This window comes from Indicator indicator, chromosome 3 (genome assembly GCF_027791375.1).
Source record: "Indicator indicator isolate 239-I01 chromosome 3, UM_Iind_1.1, whole genome shotgun sequence".
NCBI classification, from domain to species: Eukaryota; Metazoa; Chordata; class Aves; order Piciformes; family Indicatoridae; genus Indicator; species Indicator indicator.
The window spans coordinates 32,184,611-32,204,151 of record NC_072012.1 but is presented as its reverse complement, the minus strand read 5'-3'; the positions used below and the strand labels follow the sequence as shown (position 1 = coordinate 32,204,151).

At 38.3% G+C, this 19,541-nt stretch overlaps 1 protein-coding gene across 1 annotated transcript in view; it reads left to right on the top strand.

Moving 5' to 3' along the window:
• CPED1 (cadherin like and PC-esterase domain containing 1) overlaps positions 1–15,814 on the top strand; it is a 142,388-nt gene extending 126,574 nt beyond the window's left edge. Inside the window, exons 19-23 of the mRNA XM_054399458.1 lie at positions 3,620–3,840; positions 4,103–4,204; positions 4,422–4,509; positions 6,374–6,520; positions 13,141–15,814. Coding sequence (XP_054255433.1) covers positions 3,620–3,840; positions 4,103–4,204; positions 4,422–4,509; positions 6,374–6,520; positions 13,141–13,368 — 786 coding nt within the window. The 3' untranslated portion in view covers positions 13,369–15,814. The remainder of the gene's footprint in view (positions 1–3,619; positions 3,841–4,102; positions 4,205–4,421; positions 4,510–6,373; positions 6,521–13,140) is intronic.
• Positions 15,815–19,541: the final 3,727 nt, after the last annotated feature.

Here is a 19,541-nt window from a genome sequence, read left to right as displayed (position 1 = left end):
AGGTCTCCATCAGGACTAAGGGGCAGGAATCATAGGTTTCACATGCTACTCTCTTAGTTTTAATGATATATTCAACAATGCTGTGATTTCACTGTGAAAGACATAGCTGGAGTTAAACAACTCTGCTTGATTCTAGTCATACAGACCTAGTATAGCTTGTATATACTTGTACAGTCAAAGACTTCATGACTGAAAGTTAATAAGGTTCCTTTGACTGACATCTTTGAGGATAACCTACACTTTTGTTCTAGTTTTCTGCAAAATCATAAGCCCACTTTGGCTCATTTTTCTCTTCCCCATTTATATCAGGTTTTGACTATTTTCTTAGCAGTCCTGCTTCTGAGTGTTCAGAATTTTTTCTAGTGAAACAATCTTCATTCTTCACCAATGTGATGTTTTCATCTGTCTCATTCCTGACTCATCCTGCTCAGCCACACCTTCTCCTAGTAATAAGTACGTTCCCAGATGGACACAAACACTCAATAGCATTAACTGTCTAACCTAGTTTCCTCATATTTTGCTCTACCTCCTGAAAACAAACTCATTTAAGAGTGAAAATGGAGGTGTACTGAATCTCAGAACTTACACCTTCAGGGATGGTCTGTATGCAGTCTCATCAGTCTCGTAATAATATTTGAAGACTTATATCTGGGCCCTAGCAGTAATCTAGTTCTTTCAGTTATACTGACTGCTCTAAAGGAACCTACTCTGACTCATGGCAGGCCCTTCATGTTCTCAGAATATCAGGACAACAATACTGTTCTAAGGCCAACCTGATATTTTTATACAGTGTCCAGCATCCCATTATTTACAGATGGGATCTCTCCCGAGGTGTGATCACACCCGACTTGTCTCTCCTGGTGCTAGTTTTTTAAGTGATTGCATGTAGTGCACACCCATCTGCTGACCTTGCCAGCTAGGTACCCTAGAGACTTAAAGCTCAGTCATGGATCCCCTTCTAATGCGTGTCTGTATGTGCAGGTGTAGAAAGTGCAAAACCCTGCAATGCTTAAGTATTTACATTGGGGATGGTTTGCTCTAACTTTGACATAACATAAAAATAAGAGAGAGAGAGAGATTGGTAAATCAATCTCAATCTTTAATGCTCTTGAGATGCTTGAGATTATGGAAATATTTAAAATGACATTTCACACATTTCTAGAGAATGGCAAAACAAGACATCTATACATCATGTTCAATAGCCTTGACTATGCTTCTCTCCTTTATTTCCATCTAGAGTGTTATATTACACCAAATACAGTTAGAAGGAGAAAATATCTATCAGAATCTTAGTTACAGTAGAATGAAGAGATAAAAGTGCTGCATCTGCCAAATCAGTGTAATTAATATTACAAAAGATCTGAATATACTCCTTTAAAATTAGAAATCCCCATGTGCAGTGATTACAAAATGGCATCACATGATATTAGAGTAGAGAAACAATCTAGCATGTTCTACTAACTGCTCTCTGTGTGTGACCTGGTAGAACCTGTTGTTTTCTGCTAATAACGTGTTGTGTTTCTACAGAAATATTCTCACCCACATAGCAAGTTAATGATATCCTCGCCTGATAATATCTGAGAACTACTTTTTTAATAGATACACATCTAGATACTAAAGTGAGTGACTTATGAAATAGAAGTTATAAAGACATGGAGATAGACAGACTGTAGAGATTAAGAGATTTTGCAGGTTAAAAGAATTGTTGTTTAAAACCTCATGTTAACCTACTTTAGAATTAGGACATATTGTAATCATGGACTGCCTTCCTAACTGTAATAATTGTGTGCATATTTGTGTCTGTCAAAGAAGGAAAGAGGGACTATCCAACCAATCTTTCCAAGGATTCAAGGATCCTTGACTTCTGTGAGTCTTGTTAAGTGTGGTTTAAAGAGGTTTCTTCTGATACAATGTGAAAAGAGTTAGAAATTCCCTTGGATGTGGGTGAAGTGCTTGTGCAGCATAAGCATGAAAAGTAGCTGTTTAAGAACTTTATGAAGCAGCTTTGAGAAGTCCAGGACAGAAGGTAAAAGAGCCTCCGTGTGCTCAGTGCTTAATTTAATTTATTTTCTACCATACATAATCTATCTAGAGCTTCTCTGCATCCCACAATGGGCGATACATAGGAAGTTCAAGTCACTATTATGCCCACTCTGGGCTCTCCCACTGCATCAGAGTATGTTAATCTGAAACTGCTTCTGTTCTGTGGAAATCATCATTGTTGTACTGCTGTACCTTATTTTTAATTACAATAAGTACGGAGTTGGAAGTGCAATCAATTCCTAAAACTGTGGCATTCATGAAGGGAATAGATAAATAGAGATGCATTAGAAGAGAGAAGTCTAAGATGCTTTCTCAACATAATATATCTAAGAGAAGCTTTGGAAACGTGTTCTTAGACATATAATCTTGTGCAGTCAGAATTTTGCTTATGCAACCAAATATTCTAGATGGAAGTGATAAAACATCAAACCCCAATTTAAATTAAAAACTCTAACAACAAAACCCTAACTTACAGGGTGCCACCTACCCTGAGTGCCAGAGGAAGTAGGAAAAGTTGTATCCTGCTGTGCAGGAAAAAAAAGGGCTGTTACTATGCTGTGGTTCTATGGGGTTTCTGACTTCCAGTTTTACACTTACGTTCCTCTATGTGGACTTCTGGCTGAGGTGTCTGTGGTAATAACTGATGACACACAGAGTTTCATTGGCAAATCAGTGAACCTGAGTTCTTTTCCCCTTTGGACTCCTATTGCTTACATATTGTCTTTAGCTGGAGGAAATGCTAGTCCTAACCACTAAAAATAGGGCAATTACATTTAAAAATCCACATGTTCAGTTCTGTGGACTCCACATTCAGAGATATTTATTTTGTCAGGGGAACCTACATAATGAGTAGGAGCAAGCCCAAATTTGACTTCTTCATTTAGTTGGAAGTTCAGAGTAGCCCAGTACTTGAAGTACTTCTGTCATCCTGACAGCACTTCTAACTCACTCCAGTCCTCCCTTCCTGGTGATCGCATCATACATGCCACTATTCTATTCTGATTATTTTCCACCGAAAGAATCCTCTTTTCTTCCCCCTTGGAAACTGCAGAAAGACCATCTCTCTACAAATAAGGCAGCAGCTTCATTCATTGATGTATGTGTGTTAGTTTGGTGTAAACACCAACAAATCACATTTATTGAAGACGGAGATTAATCAAGACGTGCTGTGTAGGAACAAACCACATGAAAAGCTGGAGGAACAAAAGCAGGAAGCTGCAAGCAGTCATGAAAGGCTCTGTACTAACAATTGGGAGTAAATATAAACTTAAGCATAAGATATTATCAATAAGAATGAAAAATGCAGGGCTAATTGTGCACCCCTAGATACCTAAAACCTGTACATTTCATCTTTGAAACACATAATACAGCTGTTTGTTAATTATGTCACACAGATTTTGCTAAAGGTGATCTTTAATATTGAGGTATTTGGGCTGGAGAACTGGCAGCTCAGAGTGATATTTTTTGAACATTATGAGGTTTTAAAAACCCTGACTGCCTGTATTTTGAATTTTGGAGTGTACAACTTCTAAGTAAGTAATCTTTCCTTTTTTTTTTTTTTTTTTTTACTCCAAAGATTCTTTTCATAGGTGACTCAACTAACAGAGGGATGATGTACTATCTAATAGAAAGAGTGAATAAGACTCTTCAGGAATGGCAAAAGACTCATGATGTTAAATGTTATCATAATATCAATGAGGGGAAAACATTTATCAGTTACTCCTACTACCCTCAGTTTTGGATGAATGCAAACCAGAGACCAACTTTTGAAAAAGCACTAGAAAAACTTCTCCAGAGGTACTGTGCAAACTTTGTTGCTGGCTTGTTTGTATTCTCATTCTATTTACCAATGTGTTTCACACATTTTACTGCTAAAGGCAGTAAACGATTAAACATAACATGTGCAGACAGCATTGTGTGGTTGAAAAATATTAGAAAATTACATCAGGCCTCTGATCAGGTTGCCAGATACAGTTCACTGAAATGCAATGCAGTGCAGTTAAGATGTTTGCCATCTGTTTTAAGGCGACATGTGTTGTTTTTGCTTTCTGGGTTTCAGATCACGTCCCCTGGAGAATACAGACCAGACCGTATTAATTGTAGGTGGTGTTCAGTGGCTGAATTCCAATCACTTACAAATTATCCAAAAAGTGTTGAACAGGTAATGTTATGTCATGTTACCAAGTCCTGAAATGATAAATTAACAGAAACAACAAAAAAATTTGATATTAAATTTAAATTAAACTTTAAATTTATGAAATTTCATTTGTATTCTTATGGATGTGCAGCTAAACAGCTTTGGAAAAATAAAAATGCAATGATCTCTGATGTGTCTGTTAAGTAAAATGTGTTTTCTTTCTTCTTAATTTGCTAAACAGGGAAAATCTATCAAATATCCTGGTAATTATCAAATCCATAGGGATGGGCTTTCACCTCCCAGTGGATGGAATACATTCTCTATCACAGGTAAGCTACAGTAGTTTTAGAGTGCATTTTCATGGAACACTTGTAATTTCAGCAATAGTTTTGCTGTCTGGTCAAAACATGTTACATCCTCTGCTGAGCAAGCTTTAAGTGGATCAAAGGAAGATTAATGTTTCTATTTGCTCTTACTGCTTGCTAATATGGATTCAAAGCAATTTGCCTTATCTCATGGATTCCACTGCAATCAGAGTACCATTTAAGACACTGTCATGTTCAGTCAGCCATCCCAAAAACCAGAAGAAGCTCCAATATTAAGCTTGCTGCCAAAGTTGAGAAATCAGTCTGGGGATAGGCAGGTTGCTCCTTGTACCATATATCAAGCACAAGCCCTCCCCAGGCTTTCTCCATGGTTACTGCTGGATCAGATTCACTGGTCTGACTTCATTGCATGGCTTTCCATAAATCTATCTTAACCAGCCTATGAAGTCAGGACATTAGAGAGGTGCTGGAATGTACCAGTGAATCTAACCTATTATTTGTATGTTAACTTGGATGTAACAGTCAGTTTAAATCTCACCCAAGACTCTCAAAGTAACAAATGGACTCATTTCAATGTGCTGTGTAACTCCTTCACTCCAATACTTTTATTTACAATTTGAGTGATGGTTCTCTACTGAACACATATAAAATGCATGACTGAGTTGGGGCTGGGAAATGCCAGAGGGCAGAATGGAGTAATGATGCCTACCATCACTGCATGTAATGCTCCAGCTATTCACAGAGAGAAAAGGATTAGTTTTAATAGTTTATGTGCAGCACTCCAATCACACTGGGGACTGGCACCCATGTCTTTTTGCAATCATAACACACTACTGTATTCACTGTGTGACTCACTGCCACTCTTACCCTTCTTTTTTGCTCTAGTGACTGCCCTGAAAGATTTTGCCCGTTCTTTCTAAGTTATTACTATCTGCCTTGTCTTACTGGACATCTTCTTATTGGGTCCAACCATTTCCTTAATTTATCTGGGTGAACAAACTAGGATACAGTAGGAAATTATTGTCATCAACGTGAAGAAATGTCATAGCTCTTGTCATAGTTTTCAGCAGAGTTCAGTCCAAGGGAGAAGAACCAGAACTTTGATTGAAGATATGTGAGGTGAGGATAGAAAGATTATTAAAAGCTTCCTAGGACTATCATTTTCTGTTTCTTATCCAGTAAATTTATAAAGCTCCAGAAATCGAATACAGTGCCCAAACAACATTCTTTTCCCTTTCAATATTGGAATCATATGCCAAATTTACCATGTCATTTAGATGTTCTGGACTTTTGAATTACCCCAGCTACTCTCAAAGCCCTTCTGTCTGCAGTGCCAAATCCACCACCTTGCCAAATGTATGGCTAAAGTTTTTTCTCTTCCTGGATTTCCTGCAGTATGTTGAGAAACAGCTATCTGTTCTTCAGTATAACCATTTATTAGATGCTCATGGCCCAATACTTTTTTTTAAGCAACAGTCTCAATGACTTTGATTTGAAGCTGAATTTTCCTCTACAGGAACAATTCCACCATTTCTTACAGACAACATTATAATACAATTTTTTTTTCCTGATTAACATCTCACATTATCCAAGTAGTTTCCCAGTAATTATATTTTAAACTATATTGAAATCTTCCAATGAAGGAAGCTGCATAACTACTGAAAAGTAATTATAATTTGTGCAAAAGTCTACAACAGTCTTGGAGTAATAGCTGTTTTCAAGAGTGAATTTATAGTAATTCATGTCTGATGAATAATATAATTGCTTTGTTCAAAATGCCATTTTGGTAATCATTTCCACAACAGAATACAATAACCTTTAAACAGTCATTCTGACAGGGCATTGCAATATTTTATCTGGAATGCAGGCAGAAGTGCAAAACTTGTGGAATGAAAACTTGATTATTCTGGATACAGCAAAAAATTTTGGCTATGAAGTTGTTGACACCTTCGTCATCACCATGGGACGTTACAAAGAATTCCTGCAAGGAAAGTGTGGCTGCCATTTCCATGAGGTAATAGTTTACACTTATATCATTCCCAGGTATTTAAGAGAGATTTTAACTATCAGCTGCTTAGGAACAAAAAAAGCATACAACAAGATCTGTATTCATAACTCAAAGTTGGGCCTGAATAAATTGCTGTTTGTACAGCAGCACTTGTGCCTCACTGCTCAGAGTGTAACACTGCCCAAGGAAAACTGAACTGCTGGAGCAGTGATTATTCCTTGAAATAAGAACAAGCACACTCCTCTGCAAAGATAACCCCCACAAAAAGATGTTGCATCTTTTGCAGGTTCTTATAGTATTTGCTATGCATTATATATCCCTACTGCTTCCTCATGGACCCAGTTAACCTTTTGCCATACCTCAGTCTCACAGGTTTTTGTCTGAAACTTTCCTAACTTAGAAGCTCAGCTCAGCAGACTTACATCAAACCTTAGGTATGTTTAAAAATGGAGCTTAAAATTGAAAGACCCAATCTTACTAGCATATACCTGTTTTCATATGTCTGAGAATCACAGAAGAATAGAGTTATAGAATCATTTTGCTTGGAGGAGATCATCAAGTCCAACTGTTAACCCAATGCTGCTGTGTCACCACTAAACCATGTCCCTAAGCACCATATCTACATGTCTTTTTAATACCTCCAGGGATGGTGAATCTACCACTCACTGGCAGTGTGTACCAGTGTTTTACAACCCTTTCTATGGAAAACATTTTCATAATAAGCCACCTAAACCTTCCCTGGCACAACCTGAGACCATTTTTTCTTCTCCTATTGCTTGTTATTTGGGACATCAGACTGACCCTCTAGGGTGGTTATAATGGCTGACTATACAAAGAGAAGTGTAATCTCTTGGCTCACTCATGCCCATAGTTCTGTTTTCTTTGTCTGAAATCTATGGAAATTCTGTCTTCTGTTTTATAACTACTGCACTGGTGAGACAGGGGCATGGTAAAATACATGAGTAAGGCCATTGAGAGCATATTCCTATGTTCATTCAAAGTTCTAGTAAGGAATCTTCACAATATATTACAAATTACCGGAGTCTATGGATTAAATAAAACAATGAATAAGCAAATGCATTACTATATTTAAGCACAAAATCACCCCAGAAGCTGCCACACCAGTGAAAGTAAAGAGTTTTAAACCCAAGATAGTTAAACTTTTTCTAGTTTCCTTTAAAATGTATGTTGAGCATGTGGTCTTTCTATAAGGAGTGCTCTCCCCCATCAGCATAGGAGTGATTTGCTTTAGTTTTGGACTTCTTGTACCTTATGTATAGCAAATGAAGAAATGCATCCCTTGTGTAGTGCAGGTGACCCTGAAAGAAAACAGAGAGTATTATTTCTGTGTAGCCAAGTAAACAGATACCTTTTGCCATAAGGGTGATGACACTAATTTTGCATATGATAGTTAAAGAACTGCCACCAAAGCCACGAGATGATTCCTGTAGCTTTCAAACTAAGCCCTTCCTCATACCCATAAAAGGTATAAAAGGCCAGTTCCTAGGTTATTGTTTTGATTTGTCAGGCTGCTGAGAATCTGAACATGTCGTTATTTGTCCTAAAGAAGACCCATGAATATTACATTAGTCTTTTTGGAAATCAGAAAATGTTTTGAGGAATGAAGGAGACTCATGACTTTTCATGTGCTTAGCTCCTGATTCACAGTAAAAAATATTTATTCAGTGAAAATTGGAATCATGCACTCAAACATCATTGGTAACTCCATGCCTCAGTTTATTGCTGGATATAAGGACAGAGAAACTTTCTAGTACCTCTGCAGATAGTCATCTTTAGTACAGTAAAAAACAAATTCTTCTAATGCTACAAGGATCTTCATTTTTACAAACCGAATCTGGATTGTCTGTTTTAAAAAAGACTAGGAAACTGACACAATTTATTCCATTAAAATCTGTTTAGGACCATAAAACATGAACTGTCATATCTTTGAGGAATATTGTATTTCCTCTGAGTGTTTGAAAGAGAGGTGACAGGTGCAAGTTCTTTCATAGAATGAAATAAAGAATGAAAAGAAATCGTTAAAACTGGAGGCAAAAAAAAAAAGAGTGCAATGAAGGATGTCCCTTTGAAGCTAAGAGTTAATGAATTTATGATGTTTCACAGTCAGTGGGGAACTTTGAGCTAGTGAGAAGCTATGAGTTTGAAGTAATCTTAGGAGGTCTTTTACTGACTAGAATAATGACACAAGCATTTTGATGTGTCATTTAGAAGACAGAACTCCACAAGTTAATGCTTATGAAATAATCCTAGAACTTTTTTTACAGAGATATCAAAAGTGCATAAATATTAAAAAAGACTACCATCCACACAAATTAAATGCTAGCCTTTTTCCACCATGAATTTAGGAACACTTTTTCCGTGAAAACACATAACTTTGAATGAGAGACCACCAAATGTTTTTTGAATCTTGCAAAAGACAGATAAAACTTCTTTGAGTGTTTTGCCAAGTCATGCCTGTTTTTTTATAAGCCTCACTCTTGAGCAAACCTGCTCCCAGAACCTGGACCATGGGCAGGGTTAACACAGAAGCTCTGCAGAGCTTCACAGGTACAGAGGTGGGCCATATGACACCAGGAATGAAGCAGAAGCACCACGTTTTTTCTGTGAAGCAATGTCAGAACAGCTGTGATATATTTTCCACAGCTGTGATCTATTTTCTAGTGAGGCCACACCTCGAGTATTGTGTCCAGTTTTGGGCACCTCAATACAGGAGAGATGTGGAGGTGCTGGAGCGAGTGCAGAGGAGGGCACCAAAGCTGGGGAAGGGCCTGGAGAATAAATCTTACAAGGAGTGACTGAGGGAGCTGGGACTGTTTAGTCTGAAAAAGAGGAGGCTGAGGGGAGACCTCATTGCTCTCTACAACTACCTGAAAGGACATTGTAGAGAGGCTGGTGCTGGTCTCTTCTCACAGGTAATTAGTGATAGAACAAGAGGCAATGGCCTCAAGCTACAACTGGGTAGGTTTAGATTAGGAAAAAAATTTTCAGAGAAAGAGTGGTCAGGCATTGGAATGTGCTGCCCAGGGATGTGGTTGAGTCCCCAAGCCTGGATGTGTTTTAAGGTCATTTGGATGTGGTGCTTGGGGATATGATTTAGGGGTGAACTTTGTAGAGTAGGGTTAGTGGTTGGACTTGGTGATCCTGAGGGTCTTTTCCAATTGAATGTTTCTGTGATTCTGTGAAAGATCTACAAATAAGGTTTCCTTCTTGAGATACCCACAGTATACCCTATAAAACAAAATATACTGTGACTAATTAAACCAAACAGACTGAAACTCAGTCGTAATGATAGTAAAATTCAAGCACAGCCTCCAGAGTGTGTTTGCAGAGTCTGCTGTGCAAGGACTAGCATAGCAAGCTTATTTTCTGGTAGCCAGTGGATTATATTTTCAGCCACAGCAGTCACCTTTACATGAAGCAGAATAAAAAAATAATTAGTAACTCTAAGGCTTTTATTTTTCTCCTTAAATATCACAGAGATATATTGCAGAGACTGTCTATCGGACAACAAAACCATTCCCAAAAGAGAGTGGGTCAACAGTCAGCTGCCACTAGTTAGGATTCTGCTCTGGTGTGAGGATCACTGGGACTGCCCACAGGTTTGGGAACATTATCAGACCCATCTGACCTCACAGCTGTGCTGGGTGTCAACCTCACAGCTGGTTTCCACCTCAGGCTCCTCAGCAGGTTATGTTTTCAGCCCGTTGCTGTGGCCTCTGTCCTGCTTTGGGACCAAACACAGCAGGTGTGGTTAGTTAACCAATCCTTTAATCTACTCTGCTCGGTACATAAGAGAGGCACAAATACTGCTCCGTCCAAACAGAGCTGGAAAAGTGGGAGTAAGTCACAGAGCAGATATTTATACAATGGATAAATAGTCCCGTGGTGTAAATGCCTCCCTCCATTTCACCCAGATGGCTTATATTGACCCTTTTTTTTGTCTAGAACCCAGATGTTGGTGTCTTCATGGGTCATTGCTGATGCTCACCATTTCCACAGAGCTTTTTAGTGAAACAGAGAGCTTCAAAGTGAAATATCTCAAATACTTTGTATGGAACTGGGTGAAAACAGCAGGGCATGATCCATCACAAGTATTTTTCATGCACTCCTCCATCATTTTATATGAGCTCATGTGCAGATTTGGCCTTGTTTCTCCACCGGAGGATTCTCAACAGAAAGTATGTGTTTCTGGGGAGGATCAGGGGAGAATTTGGCTCACAGAACTGTTGTTAATGAGGCTTGAGAGGTCATTGTACCTGAAAGAGATGTAGCTGCACCCAGGAGATTCTGTCAGTCCCCAGAAACCAGACTTGATTCTTGAGGAAAGCAAAAAGAAAGTCCTTGAATTCTTTTGATACCTCATTAGTTTTAACAGTTTTGTCATCAGTTTATATCTACATCCTGGCAAGTGGAATTTCATCAGGTGCTGAAGCAGTTTGCACTAGAGAAATGGCATTTTGCCTCCGAGGACAAAGCCAAAAACACTATGTAAAAAGCCAGCAGTTTTCATGTTTTATGAAACCAAATGAGATGGATTAAATATACTGCTTTGTACTTTCTCTTTAAAAATGCCCTACTAAACTCCTAGAAGATGGAGCTCCTCTATAAATGCCATTTGAACTAAAGTGCAGCCATGCTGGAATGGAGGACTTGTTCTATGGAATGTTCTGTGCAGTCAGAAAACAAGAACTGAAATGCATTCAGCAGTTCTCATTTAGTTCTCACTGACTGGCCAAATAAAGCTATTTCCCCTCTTTGTCCTGATAAATTATTTGAGTTCCCACCAACCTGATTCAGAGGGCCTTGGGTCACCCTTTAACATAGAAATCCACAGCTCTGTAGACTCTAAAGTCTTTCATGAGATTCCCAAGCGATCTGGACATGCAAAGTGATTAAAACGAACTGGGACAAAAAAATCTTGCATAACTCTGGCATTTTCTTCCCAAATACACTTCCTAGTTCTATGCACACATGCAAACCTGATTTTTAAATTACTTCTTCACAAATGCTTATGGAGAAGTAGATTGGCTAGCAGTTTTATGGAACCTATTTTTTAAAATTTAGATTTATTTCCTAAATTAATGGCATTGAAATCATGATCACAACATAAAAACTAGCAAACCTGGGATTTTGGTATCTTAATGACTGGCTGCTGGATGAACATTAAGTTACATTCCTGGGAGATTATGCCTAACAGGAATGCAGTTTGGGTGACTGGTTCGAGGTGGCATCATTTTGAAATAGTTGTGAGATCTAAGGCACTAACTTAGAAAAATAAACCTGTGTGAAAACAAATAACAGCCCTTGACATAGCTGTATCAAATTGATCAGAGGATATATTCATTTTCTACATGGATAATTCCTGGTCTTTTTAAAATTCATCCAGCTCCCTCACAGGCTCTCTGCCCAGCCTTTCAAGCCTTTGCACATGTTATTCCTTCACTCACATTTAACTTCATATGATTTGTTTCATTTTCTATGAGCTTAACTACAAATGCACCTTGCTTCTGATTGTTCAGTGGCAGTAAATATTTAAAAGCTGATATGCTTCTGCATAAATTTATGCATTAATAAATGAAGTCTGATTTCTAAGTGTCTGCTGTGATTGATATAGCAGAAAAAATTGATGAGCATCAGAGATATCAAGCCAGCATGTATTTAATCTTTCAAATATAAGTTAACCACTTGGCCCTGTTTCTGCTTTCTCTGGGTTTACCAGTGCCTGAGCTGAGGTCCTGTGTTCCATCTCTGTCAAGTTTCTGAAGCTTTATCTTTCTTGAAGATGCTTCATAATTCATCAGTGACTGTTCTCGAAGATTAGGCCTTTGGCCTTTCACAGGAGACCATAACCTCTTGACAACCATACCTTTCACTTTCTCTCTCATTGGTCCCATGGGCACTTGTTTTTGTTTTTTTTTTTTCCGTACAAATTGAACACGATAATCCCAGAGCTTTGTACATATTTGAAGGGCCAAGGAGGAGCATTCTTCTGAACTAAGTTACTGAACCACACTGTAATGTCAATGTAATGCCACAGGGAGAGGAATGCTAAACTGTATCATAAATGCTTTCTTGGAGAAACATGACACATGAGTGTTTTCACTTCAACATGGAACTGGAAAAGGTTTGCATCAAGATCTGAGAGTGAGACATTCTCATTTGGCTCACAGCTGAGACACAGCATATTTTCCTTGAGTGCTTTGGATCAGAGCAAGATTTAAACCTTCCTGCAAGTCAGGCTGTCCTGAGTTTATTTTTTACCCTGGTAAATATACAGTCAAGCTGTTAAGTCTGAATTTTGTTGTTCAGATAAATGTCCCTAATAAAGAGATGGAGTCTAATATGCAAAGGCATTACAGCTTCAACCAGCTGAGTATAATGGGCTTATACATTTAGATTTCAAGGCTTAAGTGAATAAGATCTTGCACTTTAATTAGTATGTAACATAACAAGTTGGTCCACCAGAATAGTGTTTGTGAGCAACTTGAAGCCCAAGGGAAGAGTATCAGGCCCTGCTTCGTGGAGAACTGTCTCAGCATTTCTGTACATCTTTGTGTCTTTCCAGATGCAGGCAGAAGTACTCACATATGTCACTTCTTTTGCAGGTGGTGAAATCCAATCCCTCTGAAGAAAGTCCACACATAACAATGACATTATCAAGGCACTATACACTGGGGAAATACTTCAGCAGTCAAAGCAAGCCATCACAACTGCAGGACTATGAAAAAAATTCGCAGTCCCCGTATCATGTCCGAGGTCCAATAAATCAAGTCTATTCTGAAATCCTTCTCAGCAGGCTCTGTGCAAGTAAGAGAGAGTTTGTCAGCACGTAGCCTCTCTTGGCTATAGCACTGGGTAGAGGCACTACCTGAGTGACAATTGAAGGACCATGGTGAATTTATGACATGCTTTCTTGGTTGTCTGAATACACACCAAATGAGATTTAACCTATGTGGCATTTTTCCTAAAACTTTATGAAGTCAAGGTATGACCTGGCAACTCTGTGGTGTCAAAATGGAAGATGTATGTTACAAAGGAGAGAAGGAGGGAATCTCCTTGAATGGTTTCCAAAGGACAGAACACCTGTAGCACGAGAAGCTGCCTGTTAATGATAGTAAAGACAGAGAAATGCATACAGTTGAACGATTTGGAAGGGACTGCTTTAGCTCTTCAGCACTATCTAGTTTTGTATTAATAGAGATGCTATACTGTTTGAATGTATTTAGAAACTGGCTACATTCCATTTTAAAGAGCTTTAACTTGGGTTATACAATTTTTAAAAGTCTATTAGCATTTTCCTGATGACACCAAGTTTTGAACTGTAGTGTTTTTAGTGAAAGCACACCCCTTCTTTTGTACCTTAGATGGGACAGATGTCTACCCTTTTTTTTACATGCTCTAAAGCTAATATAGGGATATATTACTTAGACTTGAGACTGATTATAGCTGTCTCTAGGTAACATGTAAATATAGTGAATATGTCAACATAACCTTATTTATGGTCCCAGTTTAGGAACGTGGCCATATGCAGGAAGAGTGCTTAGATATGTGCTTCGGTGACCACTTGGGCCTGTAAGCCAAGCAAGTATTATCCCTGCATGGAAGTGCCATTTCTTATAAAATGTGCCATTTTTTATAAAATACTTGCCAATGTGTGAAGCCACTGCCATGAATGGAGGAATATCCTCTTTGCAAGCACACATAAGCACTTTGGGATCTAGTATTTCATCTGCCATAGAGAGTGTGTGATAGGAGAAGGACATACTGCCTGCATCTCATGCTTGGCAGGGACAAGACCTTCTCTGAACACTAGTTTTATGCTGTAGCCCAGCTAGATCACAAATATTTGCCTATTCTGTGTGAATCCCCAGTTGGGAACTGGCTGCTGATCCCCTGCCACAGCATTGGCAGCACATTCATTCACCTTTGTGGTGTCCTGATGGGAAACCAAAGTATAGTCCAGGCTTAGCAGCTGGATGATGGGTTTATGGCACTCCATAAAACCACTGTTCCTACAAATTACCCAGTTATGGATTTTTATGAATCCACTCATGAAGCAGGCAATCAAGCCACCAATCTCTCCAACCATGCACTAGAGAAGGGAGTCAGAATGTGGTAAGAAAGAATCTAATTTTACATATAATCCTCCACTAGCTTCTTCTGCCTTTGGGAAAGGAAGCCACAGGCAATGTCAGGCAATAAATTATATCACAGAACTAATCACCGTCTTATTTGCCTTTGTAGCACACAAAGGGACAGCCCTTTGTATAATATGGAATTAACATAGAAATAGGCTGCCCTTTGTGTAATATAGAATTAGGAGCAGAAATTCATAAGATCACATTCAGGTTTTGCCAAAGACTCTCAAACTCAACACAGCTAAAGCCATGCAAATTCTATCTCCTTCAGGTAAGATGTAGAGACACGGTGTGAAATTGCCATGTGTGGTATGGCATTTGGCTTCTTTAGCTAATAGGAGGATCCTCAGAAAGAGGATCTGGAATATCTAATTTAGGAGATCTTCCATTATATTGACAAAGCTCCTAATTTAGACAATGATATTACATTTTGTGAAACAACATGATTCTCTCTGTTATAATATGCTGCTGTTGTGTTACAGTAAACGTTCCTGAATTTCTATGTAAGGTTTTCCCTGGCGTGAAGCTTTACACGGAAGACAGGTCAGGAGCTGTGCGTAAGTACTGAAAATGTCAGTGTTTGGTTTTGAGTCATATGAATATCTAAGGAATATAATTGTATGTAAATAATGTAATATATAATCTTGGGTCTGGAACTCCAGGGCTGCACAGCTTTTATGTTTAAGGATTTAATGCCATGTAATTAATATTAGTAGATGCAAAATGCAGCCTTTGGCATTAAGGTGATCAATGATAGGTATATTACAATCCTGCATCTGTTAAGGTGGGGATTTTTTTTAAGCTCATTTAAATCCACATGCTGTTACTGTTATTCTTCTGTACACAAATATTTTTAAGGCATGAACTGGGTTTCTATGTTTGTTGTTTTTTTTAATCAAAGTCTGTTGCTGAAGCATCAGCTGTAATGATGGCAATGAAAGAGCTGACTTTGTTATACTGCAGTTGGTATCAGCAAATGTGCAATTCATCACTTCTGATTTCACCATGAAATGGTTTACATGTGCTGTATACCCAGATGTCTTAATGTTTTCCAAATCTTAATATTTTTCAAATGTATCAAGTGGAAATTTTCCTGTGTGTTTTCTAATTTTTACATGTCATTGTACATATATATGTGTGTGTGTGTCTATACAAAGTCACTGGTACAATTTGCAAATTGATCTCTACTTAAATGAGTTCTTTCAATAATTTTTTTTCCAACAGTATACACAATCCATGTAATCTTAAGAATAAGCAAAACAAATGCAGACTAAAACAAGCATGAAGACACACTTTTTGTTATTTAACTTCTATATCTAGCTTATCTAGGAATGTGAAAGGTGAGAGTTGTGATTGACATGGGAGCATCACTTGCTCAAACACATTAAAATTTACAAACTAAGAAAATAAACAAATTACTGATTGAATTCCAGTGAGAGTACATGTGTTTCTGTCAATGGTTTACTCTAGAATTATCACATCTTCTGTGACATTTTGCCTGAATAAGTATTAAGGGGTTCCTACTGTATTAAGACTGATTAATAATGTAGGATTATTTTGCCCCCATATATTTCCTTTGGCCCCATTACTTACCGTTAAGACAGCAAGGACCTAATTGCCAAGGTGAGTTGCATTTCCTGAAACAGACCTAAACAAAAAAAAAAGGAAACAAACCAAAATGAACGGCCCTGGAACTGGTGGTAGGATTGAAATAATGAGGCTAGGGAACAAGTACACTAAGAAGTGGTATTTCCTGCTCAATATCTGCCCAGCAGCATGTGGAATTTAGAGTGTGGAACCAGAGTGTGGTTTAAGATACAGGTACTCTGACATGCAGGGCAGTAATTTCGGCTATTGTTGCATCCCTTTAAACTTTATCTGAAGCCACAGTGTGATGTACCAGTATCCAATGAGTTGTAACTCCTCATTTCTCATATAATTCCATAGATCTTGTATAGTTATTTGGGTTTGAGCCTTAGATGAGAACCATGGCCAAGTCCATCTCAGTGAGCATCTTCAGAATAACTGTCTATAATACAAAATATTTCCGTATTTGTATAGAATTGCCTTGACAATTCAGCTCTGCCATCAGAAATATGGTATTTCTGATATAGAAAGGAGCTGAAAAAAATGGATTACAAATACTATTTTTACATTTAGTATGCATTTAAAAACATTAATCTTTAGAGAAATCTCTTTCACACTATTAAATATAAGGCCTATTTTTCTGTCTTGTGACATATTAAAGGGACATCAAAGTGGGGCATTCAATTACTTCTAGACTGAAATAACCACTAATAGTTGTGCTTCTGTTGCTATGTTGAGCCAAAAAGAATGCTTTGAAGATGCAGATATGTGTGATATTAAGTTGACTGCAGTCCAGGGATCTTTCACATTACTTTTTTAGAGTAAGGCAATTTCTTAGAGGTGCAGTGAGCTATTTGGCATAGAGTCAAACTGCTAAACAAGCCTCTGTAGGCTCACATGAAAAATACAGTCTTACCTTTTTGTGTGCCTGCTAGCCTTGCATCTGGCTTGTTTTACCTCACTGTTATGACTATCTGTACCTGCTCTACACTACATCAGCCTTTCTTTCAGATGACCTGAGAAGTTTCTGTTTCATCATAGAAGTAATTTTTAGGAATCTGAGAGATGATTGTTGCACATTCAGGCTGAATCTTCAAAACATCACTGTTATTACATGTTTTTGTCAATTCCAATAGCAAAAGATTTACTGAGTGCAGCAAGCCTCTGAGTAAAGCAAGCCTCTCCTCTAGGCAGTGATTTTCTCTGATGAATTTAAAACAGCTGTGTTGTGGTAAGTACTTAATGTGCACTTAGTTCTTCATGGAACTTGCCTTTACTGAGCCAAACCCCATCTTCCAAATGGCACTGACATCTTGACCTGTGTCAATCTTCAAAGCACCAGAAAAGTCAGTGTATAATGTAGGCATACCTATGCTGGTATATGCTGGTACATATCCTGCACTACTGGTACCTACACACTACCCATTCACGGGAAAAGCCCTGCCTGCACAGTAAAAAGACATTATGCATTTTAGCCTTGCTCATCTGTGGTGTGATGGTACTACAAATAGTGCTACGTGTGTCAGGCTAGGCCAGTACCTACAGCCAAGCGTTCGAGGAAACTACTTAAATCATTAACTCAAATGGGCAAGACGGACCCATCGAGTCACAACTGGAGCTACTGCAACACCAGTTTCTTTTGTGATGAACTTCTCCCTTTTATAGGTTCATTCATCTGTCTCCTGCTCACTCCTTGGCCAACTCCTCAGCATCTGTGGGCAGCCCTTCCTGCAACCCCTCAAACATGTTCAACAGCCTTGGCAAGGTGTTAAGTAGCCTGAAACTGAAGATAAAGTGTATGTTTAAATGAAATCCGAACTCCGGTCTTAGTGAAACACAGTGCCTACTCAGCATCTCCTTGATTTCCTCTACAATTGATTCTGTCAAACATTGTTTCCCACCACCTTCTTGCATTTAATAAAGGGAGAGAGCTACTCTGCGTGCTCCTGCCTAACAGAGTGTGATGAGCTGCGCACACACAGTCGCTGTGATAGACATTTCCCTCCTATACCTCATTAAGGGGAAAAAATTCCCATGGCAAATAGTTGTTTTCAATATTGGGATTTTTTTATCTGTCTTGCAATCTGTCTGATTTTTTTATTAGTCAATGCAATTAAAATAGCCAGTGCCTGGCTCAGTGTCTGGCAGCGCTGCCTGCCCTGGTATTGCTTTCAGGATGCTAGGCTGATTCTGCTTGAAGACAAGACTTCAGAACTAAAATCCTTGAGTGAGGAATCAAATGCCTCAGACATGTTTTGGTGATGTCAAGGCATTTACAAAGAGATCACTACAGATCAAATGAGAGAACTGAAGTTATCAGGAGTCCTTTAAAGTCAGCAAATTCTGTGGGATTTTGCCACAATGTGAAGACCAGATATGTATTTGGCAGACTTTCTCACTTGCTGTGTTCTGAGAGTGTCTTTTATCTTTTCTTTTGTACTTGTCACCATCAACTTCTATATTTCCATTATGATTCTCTATGTTTAAGTAATGTTTAAAGTAATATTTCTCTCTATGTTTAAAGTAATATTTCTGATAATGACTGTACAGCCTCGCCAGATGGTAGTCAAATCGTTTTATAGATCAGGGATATTTTATTATTTCTGTATTTTTCCCCTTTACTTAGAAAAGAACTCCAATATCATTGAGTCCAGCTGTCAACCTAACACCACAGTGGTCATTAAACTATGTCCCAAAGTACCATGTCCACACATTTCTTGAACACCTCCAGGGATGGTGACCCCAGCACCTCCCTGGGCAATGTATTCCAATGCCTTCCACATGCCAGCCCTAGAAATCTGTTTACAATTAATCATCAATAGCTTTAATTATATGAGATTTAATGTCTCACGTTCCGAGAAACCCACTGATCCCTATTTATCCTAATATAGGATGGAAAATACTTTAAACCTTGAAAACCTAGGCTTGCAAGTCATTGGACAATAGAGCACCCAGCATAATCCAGCCCAAAACTGGCTTCCTTTAAAATAGAGCATCAGAGTCACATCTTCATTATATAATAATGTGATATTGTCTCCTACTAAAGTTTTTACTGGAATGATTACAATTTGGATTTGATTTGTGTAGACTGATAGGTGGGATTTTTTTTCATCTTGGGGCCTTTGTTGAGCTCTCTTTACAGCAAATGGTATCTATTAGCTACTGTAAAATCCAGCTTCAACATCCTTTGGGCACTGTATCCTGCCTAGTTATTATAAAATGCATACATACAAGGGGATTTACTGCTGATAGTAAAAGGTTAAATCACAACAGGTGTTACT